General features: G+C 62.7%; 1 protein-coding gene across 1 annotated transcript; it reads left to right on the top strand.

The window, feature by feature from the left end:
- Positions 1–798: 798 nt before the first annotated feature.
- Positions 799–9,228, top strand: TLE5 (TLE family member 5, transcriptional modulator). Its single transcript, XM_030298258.1, has 7 exons — positions 799–907; positions 2,022–2,119; positions 4,439–4,502; positions 5,792–5,836; positions 6,449–6,511; positions 7,912–7,986; positions 8,069–9,228. Exons 1-7 carry the CDS (start codon positions 881–883, stop codon positions 8,288–8,290), a joined length of 594 nt encoding a protein of 197 aa, XP_030154118.1. The 5' UTR covers positions 799–880; the 3' UTR covers positions 8,291–9,228.
- Positions 9,229–10,870: the final 1,642 nt, after the last annotated feature.

Here is a 10,870-nt window from a genome sequence, read left to right as displayed (position 1 = left end):
CCAGGGATTCTGGCTCGCGCGCTCGGTCTGTCTCATGTCATCGCCACCAGGGCCGGGACGTCGTGCCCCGCCACCCCCACCCCCGGGTCTCGGAGCAGGGCCTGGCACACAGTAGGCGCTCAACAAACGTGCGCCGAAGGAATGGCTCCCATGAGGTCGGCGGGATCACCGCGGCCTTTCTACAGAAGAGGAAAACCGAGGCTCGGAGAGAAACAGTCAGTGAGCCAAGGTTACAGAGCACGTCCCTGGCACGCGTCCAGGTCGCGCCATGACAGAGCCGGCGTTTAGATGGGGGCGGCCGGGCCCTTTCTCCGCCACAGGGGAAACCGAGGCCCGGCGGCGGCGGCGGCGGCCAGGGCCACCCCGCCGGGAGGGGCCGCGGACAGGGGCGGGGCGCGCCGGGCCAAAGGTCACCGCGCCGGCCGGCCGGGGAGGCGGGGCGGGGTGGGGATCCGCAGGCCTCCCGGGCGCGCGCCCCACTCGGCGGCGCGCACGGGGCCCGGGAAGCAGCAGCGGCGGCGGCGGCGGCGGCGGCAGCAGGTGGAGCCGGAGCCTCCGCGCAGCCGAGGCCGCGGCCACTGCCGGCGTCGCCGCCATTAGACAATAGGAGCGGCGGCCGGGCGTGCGGGGAGGCGGGCGGCGGGGAGGGGCGGGGAGGGGCGCCGGGCGCGCAGGAAGCGGGGCCCGGGGCGAGCCGGGGCAGGGCGCGCGGGGAGGGGGCGAAGGAAGCGGGCGAGGCCGGGCGCGGGGAGGCGGCGGCGGCGGCCCCGGGAGCTGCCGATCGGCGCCGGGACAAAGGGCGCGGCCGCCCGGCGCCCCGAGCCGCCCGAGCCGGGGCGCACAGCCGGGGTCGCAGCCCGCGCCCCCCGCCGCGACTGACATGATGTTTCCACAAAGCAGGCATTCGGTAAGCGGGGCCCGCCGGCCCGGCGCCCCCCCCCCCCCCGGGTCCGGGCCCGGCATCCCCCTAGGTCCGCGCCTGGAACCCCCAGTTCTCAGCCGGGCCATTCCCCCCCCCCCACCCACTCCGGTCCGGGCCGCGCGCACCTCCCCCAGGTCGGCGCCTGGCACCCCAGTTCCCAGCCGGGCCGTTCCCCCCCCCCCTCCGCTCCGGCTCGCGGCTCGGCGCCTCCCCCCCCTCCAACTCCTGGGCCGGGTCCCCAACAGCTCCCGGCCCAGCGCTACTCCCCCGCCCCCATCGCCGCCAGCCCCCGGGCTCCCCCCCATCCCCCGTAGGTCCCGGTCCCTCTCCAGCTCCCAGCCCAGATTCCCCCCCCCTCCCCCCCCAGTTCCCGGCCCGGTCCCCTCCAGCTCGCGGCCCGGATTCCCCCCTCCCCCAGCCCCTAAGGCATGCTTCCCGCCCCCCCCCCCCCCGCCAGGCAGGGCCTTGGGGCGGCCTTGGCCTCGGGCCTGGGGCTCCCCGGGAGCCCCACCGGGCACCTCTAACACCGGCGCTGCTTTTGGGGCCTAGGAGTGGGGGGAGATCCGAGGCGCACCCCTCCCGGAAGAGCGCAGCCCGGAGGAAGGGTGCTGGGAATCTGGGGTGGAGGGCCCCCCGCCGGGTGATTTCGGGCGCTGGGAGAGGCCCCTTCCCCAAGGGGACTCTGCGGGGAGGCCTTGCTCCCCCACCAACTTGGGGAGGGGCACTCCAGGACACGTTCTCCCCCCATCGCAGAGGCAGTTGGGGCTCTCTCGGATGTGCACCCCCCTCCGGCGCTGTGGAGGGGCGGTAGAGGGCGCACGCTGCCCCCCACCAAGGGCGGACCTTAAAACGCACCCCCACAGCCTGGGGGTGGCGGGGAACGAGGCAGCTCGGGCGCACCCACCCCCTCGCCTTCCCCCGGGAGAGGCGGGGGCAGGAAGCGAGGGCGGGGGCCGCGCCAGGGGCTGTAAACACGAGCCCGGGAAGTGGGGCGAGGGGGGGGGGGCGCGCTGCAGCTGCGCCGCCGGCCGGCCGCTGGCTGCCTCGGGGGGTCGCCCCGCCCCGCCCCGCCCTGACCCGGGCCGCCCCCTCCCCACAGGGCTCCTCTCACCTACCCCAGCAACTCAAATTCACCACCTCGGACTCCTGCGACCGCATCAAGGATGAGTTTCAGCTGCTGCAGGCTCAGTATCACAGGTGAGCTGGGAGCCAGGGGCCCTGCAGGGGGGGATGGTGGGCACCCCTAGAGGGGAGGCCTAGAGGGGAGGTTGCGGCCCCTACTGTATACGTAGACTTGAAAAAATGTAGGTGGAGAGTGTCCTTTCATGTGGTAGGCGCTGTCGTGAACACTTTTCCAATATTAAACTCCCCTAGACTTCAAAACAGCCCATTTCGCAGGTAAGTAGACGGAGGCACAAAAAGTGAAATTATGTGTCCAGAGCGGGCGGCAACCCTGCCTGGCTTCAGAGCCTCTCTCCCCACCCCCACTCCCACCCCCATTGGATAGAAGACCTCCCAAGAAGTTGGGGGATGGACCCTCCACCACCCCACCCCACAGGAGATCTCTGTGTCTTAGTTTTGGAGAAAGAGTTCCTGGGGTCCTGACGCTCCAAGGTGGTTCTTCCTCCAGAATTTAATCTTCTAACGTTGTGAAGGGCTTGCCAAGTGCGGGATCTAAGGGGAAGGAACTGGTGCTACCTTCAGCCTTCCACTTAAACAGGTTTAAGCCCAGAGAAGTTAAGAGATTTTTCTGGGGATGCCCAGCAAGGAAGTGGCACAGAGACACTTGCACCCAGTCCCTGGGTAGAAGAATGCGAGCCCTCAAGGCTGTGCTCTCGAGTGTGGGGCTTTGCCTGGGAATCAGAAGGGGGTCCTTGGTCACGAACCCCAGCGGGGCCTCGGGCCCTCTCTGGACCTCCCTGGACCTCCGTTTACCCACACAAAAGCGATCTAAGAAGCTTCCTGGGTTTTCTTCAAGGAGAAAGGGAAATAGTGAGATAGATTTACAAAAATCTCACCTTTTGAGGGTACTTTCCACGCTCCCCATGTGGTAAATACTCAACCTACATCCCCTTGTTTAATCTTCCCCCAGTGTCCTGTCGCTGGGCCTGTTTTGCAGATGAGGAAACTGAGGCACAGGCAGTTGAACTTTGTTCCATCCCCTGATGTGGAGAGTTTAGGGGCTTGGCTTGGCAGGTCTGGCTTTTATGAGCCCCCCCACCCCCAGGGGGTCCTTCCCTCCCTGCCTGGCCCGTGCCCAGGAGTACTGGGCCTGGTCCAGTCCCATAGACTGGAGGTCACAGTACGGTCACAGTGCTGTGTGACCTCAGGTAATCCAGATGCCCTCTCTGAACTTTGGGATCTCCATCCACTGGACCTGGGGCTCTCTCCATACAATGAGGGGTCCTACCGTGTTGGGGGTACACACGGGATTTACCAGATCAGAAGTGCCTGATTTTTTTTTTTTTTTTTTTTTTAATGTCAACAAATAGCGTTCTTAAAGAAAATGAGAGGAAAGAAACTCACGGGGCCCCTGGCGTCACAGACTGTGGCCTGTCTCTGAACCTGGATGTACAAGGCAGTCGGTTTGGTGGAGGGAGACGCTAGGCCCCACAAGACCAACATGCGTTCATTGGGTGCTTACTGTATGACAGGAGCTGTTCTAGAAGCTTTCCTTGTCTTAATCGGTTGCATTCTCCCCACCCCACCCTGGGAGGTTGGCACTTAACAGATGCAGAGACCAAGGCCCAGAGAGGTAGAGGGTCACACAGCGTCAAAGCAGCGGGGCCGAACTTTGAGGCCAGTGTGCCTGGCTCGAGCCGGCCGTCTGCTTTCTGCCTCTTTCTCTGCCCTCCTCGGTAGGGCTGGCGGCAAGTGGGCTTTGAGAAACGCTCTAAGCTCATCCTTGCGGGGAGAGCCTGCAAGAGGCCAGGGGCTCCCCGCCTCTGTCGCCCAAAAGTGGAACTTGAATCCCCTAGTGAAATCAAGGCTTGTAAGAGGGGCCTGGCCGGTCCCCTTGGAGATTCCTCGGTGAGTCCAACCCAGCTCCCTGCCAGCCAGCCAGCCCTGCACCCTCTCTGCCCTTTTGTGGTTTCTATTCCTTCCTCCCTGGCTGGATCGTTTTCCCCAGCGGTTGGGACTGTGGCCTCTGTAGCCAGCTTTCTGGCTGTGTGACCTTGATCCACTTACTCAACCTCTCTGGGCGTCCATTGCGTCATCCGTGGCACGAGGGTCGACGCTACTATCACGGATTCCATCGAGTTTCTGGACGGGGTCCCTGGCGGACCTGGGGTTCAGGGTGTTTGTAATCCGTGTGGTTACCCGCGACTTTCTCTGCAGCCGTGTCTCCAAGGCTGAGTTCTTGATCCTCCGGGAGCCCGAGCCAACCCACCCCCTGCCCCATCTCCACAGTGGGGCGCGTCGTTCTGCCCCCACCAAAGCTCTGGGCTCCCCTGCGCGGTGGTAAGGGGGGACCTCAGCCCGGCCCCTGGCCCTTCCCTCCTTGTTCTGTTGCAGCCTGAAGCTCGAATGTGACAAGCTGGCCAGTGAAAAATCAGAGATGCAGCGTCATTACGTGATGGTAAGCTGGCCCCGGGTGGGCGGGCGGGGGCGGGTGGGGGGACCCCAGACCCTCTGCCGCCTCCCGCGGGATGTAGGAGGATTCGGGGTCTGCTCTCCATTCAGCCGGCCCCCGGGGCCTGGCTGAGTCCGCCTTGCCGGCCTGGCCGCCGGCCCAGGCGGTGGCCGAGGTGCCAAACCACCGGGTTGCAGCCTGGGCCTGCCAGGTCCCCCGGCTGTCCTTGGCAGCAGAGGAGGCGGCTGCTGTGAAAGCCAAGGCCAGGAACTGACGTGGGGGAGCAGCCCTCCCTGCCCCCACAGTTTGGGCATCCCAGCGTTTAACCCCTCCTGGCCCGGGGCGGGGGGGGGGGGGGGCAGGAAGCTGACATCCTTTGAGGTCCCAGGGAGGGAGGGGGTGACACTGCATTCTTTGCCTGACATCTGAGACCCTGCCTGTGCACACTGCCAGAATCAACTTGCCGGGATCCACACCCACCAGGTGGCAATTTCTACATCAAAAACCCCTGCGTTGGTCCAGCCCAGAGCCCGGCTCTCCCAGGCTACAGGGGAGGCAGAGGCAGATACCCTCCTGGCCCCAGAGGGATGGGGCTGGGGCGGAGAGAGGGACCCAGGACGGGCGGGGGGGGGGAGGGGGACGGACGGTTCCAGAGAGGGGCACACTGCCTAAGGAAGGCTGCACGGAGAACGGGGCATTGCGGCTTGGGTCTTGAAGAATGAGTAGGAGCTTTCTGGGCAGAGGAGAAACTGCAATGTCCTGGGAATGAACTTGGCTTCCCCTGCCCCACCCCCAGGGATGATGGGGAGCCATGAGGGACTTGAGGGGAGGGGAGGGGGCAGGGTCAGATCTGGGACGTGAGGAGGGGGGCTCCTGACCCCAGAGCCAGACCCAGCAGGCTTTGTTTATCCTGATTATTTATACCCAGGAAGGCAGACTTCCCGGGAGTCTGGGGCCACCCGCCGACAAGACACATAAAGAGAAAAGATTAGGAGCCCTGGAATGTTTGTGTGCCAGAGAGGGGCTGGATAATTATTCCAGAACCCAGGGGAGCCAGGCCAGGCTGGGGCCCTGAAGCCCCCTCCCAGCTCCCTCAAGTGCCCCCCCCCTCCCCCAGGGGCCTGGGCCCCTGCTCCGGCTCTGGGTGCCTCCTACATGCCTCTCCTCTCTCCTGCCTTCACACTCTCATCTGGCTGCCTCCTGCCCTGTCTCTCTGTCACTCCCCCATCTCTGTCTCTGGAGCCCCCCATCCTTTGCCCACCCCCCATTTCTCTCTCTCTCTCCCCCCCCAATAGTACTACGAGATGTCCTACGGCTTGAACATCGAGATGCACAAGCAGGTACGCCCCCCGCCCCCCTTGAGCACCCCCAGGCAGGTGGGCCCGGCCCCTTGGCTATGAACCAAGTCTGTCCTTCATACTGTTACTTCCGAGCCCTCTGTCTGCTCTTTCCTGGGCCCCCCTGGGAGGTTTATCTCCCTGAGGGGGAGGGGCAGAGACTTTCCCCCAACCTACCACCCCCTGCCCCGTCGACCCCCCTTTACAACAGTGGGGGAGGGTAACGTGCCCGCGCACCGTGGACCCCCAAATTGCCCCTCACCCTGCAGCCTTGCTTTGACCATCCGTGCGCTGAGGAGGCCAGCTGAGGGGTGTCATAAAAACAATGATGCTGGCCACCCCTCCCCTACAAGCAACCGCTCCTTACCAGGCGCCGGCCATCATCTCAGGGCCACCCGGCCCCCCGAGCCCGGTCCTGCGTCTTCACTGTCAGCGGCAGGGCCGGGAGCCAGCCTCAGATCCCACCTCTCCCGCTGGTTGGGTACCCCTAGGCTTGAGGTGTTGATCTGACCCCGGGCCGAGCTGGCCTCTTAGCTAGAACCTCGCGGGCCTCCTGGGGCTGGTCTGCACCTGCCCCCGCCGCCTGCCCTGGACTGAACCCTCTGTGTGTTCCAGGCTGAAATCGTCAAGAGGCTGAATGGGATTTGTGCCCAGGTCCTACCCTACCTTTCCCAAGAGGTGAGTGACCCTCCGCCCCCCGAGGGCTGCTGGGAGGAGGAGGTAGACAGACCGTGGACTTGCCCCAGGCCCTCCCGGCTGCAGCCCTCAGGCAGCGCGGAGCCGGCTGCCCCGACCACACACCTCCCCTCTCTGGACCTCCCAGGCACCAGCCTGGCCTGTGCGGAAGAATCCCCAGGCTGGAGAAACCCCCCGGGGGTGCAGGGCAGTGGAGGGAGGGGCCTCCCCCTGCTGCAGAATTCCCAGCTGGAGTGAGTCACTTCACTGGTGAAAATGTCAGATATGCCCAAGAGTTGCTCCTGCCTGTCCTGATCCTGCCTCGGACCTTCCTGAGGTTTGTCTGCCAGGCCCCGCGGGCCACCTCAGGCCACAACACCAGAAGTGTGTGTGTGTGTGTGTGTGTGTGTGTGTGTGTGTGTGTGTGTACAGGGGAGGGCACTCAGCACACGTCTGCAGACGTGCACGCAGACGTGCACAGACGCGACACCCAGATACACGAGGCACACACATGCACGTGTGCACGCAGATGCACGTCCGTGCAGCCACGCAGAGACCCACAGGTGGACGCGTGGACACACGCACGCGCCCTGGGGAACCGGGCACCGGGCTCTCACTTCTGCTTTGTGAGATTTTAAGACTCTTGATGTGAGACCCGCTCCGCGTTCCCCGCCCCTGCCAGGTTTTGCTGTCGATAATTCATTTCCTCTTTAAGCCCAGACGATCTTGGGGCCCTTGGGGAACCTGCGTGCCCGGGGACAGTTCCAGAAGGACATTGTGGAAACCCCAGAGAAAGGGGTTCTTGGGGCCTGGAAGACCTGGACTTGGGCTTTCCTTTCGTGACGGGGGCTTCCTGGGAGGCAAGGCAGAAAGAGACATTGGCAGATTCTAGCGTCTGACGGCAGAAGAGACGGACGTTCAGGGAGTGCTGGGGTGCGGAGGGGGCAGATTGCTCTGGGGAGGGATTGCGCTGAACCCAGACTCCTACTCCGGCACTGCCAGAATCCTCCGGGCCTTCCTCAGCTATGGAAGGAGAGGAACTTGGATTAGCAGATGTTCGACCGCAATCTGCAAGATCTTAGGATCAAGGCTCGCCTGTACAGTTGGCCACGCTGTGCACTGTGCATCTATTTCTTTGTAGGTGGCAGATCCAGGGTGTCTCTCAGACTCACCCAGTGTTGTTTTCTTAAGTATGTTTGGCACTGGCTGAGGCTTGGTAAACAGAAGGGGATGGAGAGGGGTTTTCTGGTGGGGTCGAGAGCCATGGGGGTTGGGGGGGGACGGTGCATGGCGCTAATAGCCTGGATGGGAGAGTGGCTTCTCTTGGGCTCTGTGCCCCAGAGCCCCACCTGAGATCAGGGTGCAGCACCTGGCTCCTCTCTGCCCCCCACTCCCCTTTCCAGCACCAACAGCAGGTCTTGGGAGCCATCGAGAGAGCTAAGCAGGTCACGGCTCCGGAGCTGAACTCCATCATCCGAGTACGTCTGGGTCTCGGGTGGGCGGGCAGGTGGGAGGGCAGGTGGGCCCGGCAGCTAACGCTCCCCTCCTTCTGCCCTGCAGCAGCAGCTCCAAGCCCATCAGCTGTCCCAGCTGCAGGCCCTGGCCCTGCCTCTGACCCCGCTGCCCGTGGGGCTGCAGCCGCCTTCGCTGCCGGCCGTCAGCGCGGGCACCGGCCTCCTCTCGCTGTCCGCGCTGGGCTCCCAGGCCCACCTCTCCAAGGAAGACAAGAACGGGCACGACGGTGACACCCACCAGGAGGATGACGGCGAGAAGTCGGATTAGTGGGCGGCCGGGATGGGGAGGGTGGGGGGACAGAGGGGAGACAGACAACGGAAGAGAGAGGAACGTTTAGCGCAAGACACAGTAGAGCTCGGGATTGGCTGAACTCGGTAGTATTTATGGTAGCCGCCTGCTGGGGCCCTAGCCCTGCCTGTGTGCCGCCCCTAGCTTCGCTCACACCCCCGGCCTCCTCCCTCCTCCTCCTCCTCCTCCTCCACCCCCCACCCCTGCAGCCTGAGTGGGTGAATACCTTGCTCACGCTCATTCCACACCGGAGGCAAGCTGAGGCCTGGAGGCACAAACGGGAAGCCAGGTCAGAGGAGAGCAAAGCCTCCAGAAGCCCCGCACCCCTGCACTTCCCCGTCCGCACATGCGCACACCTGACGTCCGCCCGCAGGGCCCCTCAGGGCGCGCCCCCCAGCCTCTCACCCCGGCACTGCATGCAGACAACACGCTAGCTGCCCCTTCCTGCCCTGGGCACCACCCCCCCTCCCGTCCTCCCCCCTCCCTCACCTCCTCTGCCCGTTCCGGAGCCCACGCCCACCTGTCCTCGCCCCTCGCCCCGCAGGAGAGGGGGCGGGGAGAGTGAGCTTAGCCAGGAGCAGGGGGAGGGGGGGGCGGGCGTCCCAGAATTCCCTTTCTCCCCTTCCCGAATAAAGATGAGGGTACTCAAATTGTCTTGGTTTTTATTTTATTTTTTTCCTTTTTCCAGTATACTAGCTTGTCTTTTAAGAAAAGGGATATTACGGGGGAAAAAAAAAAAAAGACAGAAAAATGTTTAAAAAAAAAAAAAACAAGCAACACCCACACCTGTGTCTGTATATAGCCTTTTAGACTGTCAGCTTTTGTTGTGCTCAGTCGTCTGATCGCTGCGGAGAAGTGACAATGCTGTGTCGAGGGTGGGCTTAGCTGTGCCTTTCAAATAAAGATGTGAGAAGGTTGGTCGCCTTGTTCCTGCCTCTGTGTTGCGGGCTGCCGCGGTGCCCCCCTTCCCAGGGGAGGAGGGGGTTCCCTCACGTCTGAGCTCCCTCCTTATGGGGGACGGGTTAGCGAGAGTCCCGGGTGAGTCCGGCTTGTCGGTGTAAGTCTGTCTGCAGAACTTGGTGCATAGACCAGAGAGGGTCAGCTGGAGGATCTAAGTCACACAGCCCCGCCCCGGTGCCGGAGGCTTAATGGAGCTGGTTTCTGATCACCAGGCCACAGGGCTCCTAAGTGGCATTCTTTTCCCTTAGAGACAGATCTCCAGACTGCCGGGATCAATTGCCACTGCCCACACGAAGACCCTTTTTCCAGAGCTGAGAAGACAGACCCCCAGCTGAACGTGACCGTGCCAGGACCTCTTGAAGGTCCTCGAGCCACCCCCTGAGCGGGACCACCTGGGGGAGCCAGAAGGAAAGGAGGTTCCCAGAGTGCATCTGGCGCTTGGGCCAAGAGGCCCTCAGGCTGCCCACCCAGGATGTGGGGAGAAGCTAAGGGTGGGGCTGGGCGGGGCAGCCAAGGAGGGCTGGGGCGTAGAATTCCCACCCTCAGGGACCTGGGCACCCAGGGACTTTTCAAGTCCAAGAAATTCTCACCTGCCCCCCATCCAGTGGGTTCCCTTGGGGGACCAAGGGCAGAGGGGAAGGCGGACTGCTCACCGCACAAGAAATGGCTCATGTCCCTGAGCAAAGAGGAGACAGAGGAGTGGGGACAGGGACCGAGCCACCCAGGCGCCCCTGCACCCACTGCAGACACAGCACCTCTAAAAACGCCAGTGTGACGGGGTCACTCCCCGCCTAACGTTTATCCTCGGGTTAAAACCCCAAACTCGGGCACCTGGGTGGCTCAGTTGGTTAAGCCAGACTCCTGGTGCAGCTCACGTCACGATCTCACGGTTCCTAAGCCCTGCCTGGGACTCCACAGTGACATCGCGGAAGCTGCTTGGAATTCTCTCCCTCTCTCTCTGACCCTCCCCTCCTTGTGCGTGCGCTTTCTCTCTCAAAATAAATAATAAGCATTAAAAAAAAAAAAAAAGGCATGAGTACTGAGTGATTCCATTTACATGAAGAACAAAGTCCAGCCCAAGTGACCTGTACTGTCAGGTGTCGCGGGGTTACCCTTGGCAGAGGGCGAGGGGCACAGGGGGCTTCTAATGGGGCCGTTCGTGTTTCGCTTCTCAACTTGCCTGCTGATTACATGAGGGTGTTCACTTTGTAATAATTCATCAGTTTGTTCACTTCACAACCTGTGCACCCTTTTGTGTGTTACATTTCACAATATTAAAAAAATCATAAAAAATAGGTTTGTGGCCTCGGTGGCAGCTGGATCTGCTCCCCACCCCTCCAGTCATCCCTCTTCCGCAGGCGGCAACCAGCTTGAAACATCTCGCCATTCCTTGCCTAGAGGCCTTTGCACATGTTGTTCCGTCTGTCTGGAACAGTGTTCTCTTTTTTTTTTTTTTTTTTTTAACGTTTATTCATTTTTGAGAGACGGAGAGAGACAAAGCGCAAGTCGAGCAGGGGAGGGGCAGAGAGAGAGGGAGACAGAATCCGAAGCAGGTTCCAGGCTCCGAGCTGTCAGCACAGAACCTGACGTGGGGCTCGA

The sequence above is a fragment of the Lynx canadensis genome, chromosome A2 (genome assembly GCF_007474595.2).
Source record: "Lynx canadensis isolate LIC74 chromosome A2, mLynCan4.pri.v2, whole genome shotgun sequence".
In the NCBI taxonomy this organism is placed as follows: domain Eukaryota; kingdom Metazoa; phylum Chordata; class Mammalia; order Carnivora; family Felidae; genus Lynx; species Lynx canadensis.
Note: the sequence above shows the minus strand (reverse complement) of the source record. Positions and strands in the feature narration are given on the sequence as shown.

What these genes read in the sequence shown, in the direction of transcription:
- TLE5 (XM_030298258.1), top strand. Translation starts at nt 881, where the DNA reads ATGATGTTTCCACAAAGCAGGCATTCG. An exon ending in TACCCTACCTTTCCCAAGAG is followed by an intron (nt 6,512 to 7,911) that starts GTGAGTGACCCT and finishes TCCCCTTTCCAG; the next exon opens with CACCAACAGCAGGTCTTGGG. An exon ending in AGCTGAACTCCATCATCCGA is followed by an intron (nt 7,987 to 8,068) that starts GTACGTCTGGGT and finishes TCTGCCCTGCAG; the next exon opens with CAGCAGCTCCAAGCCCATCA.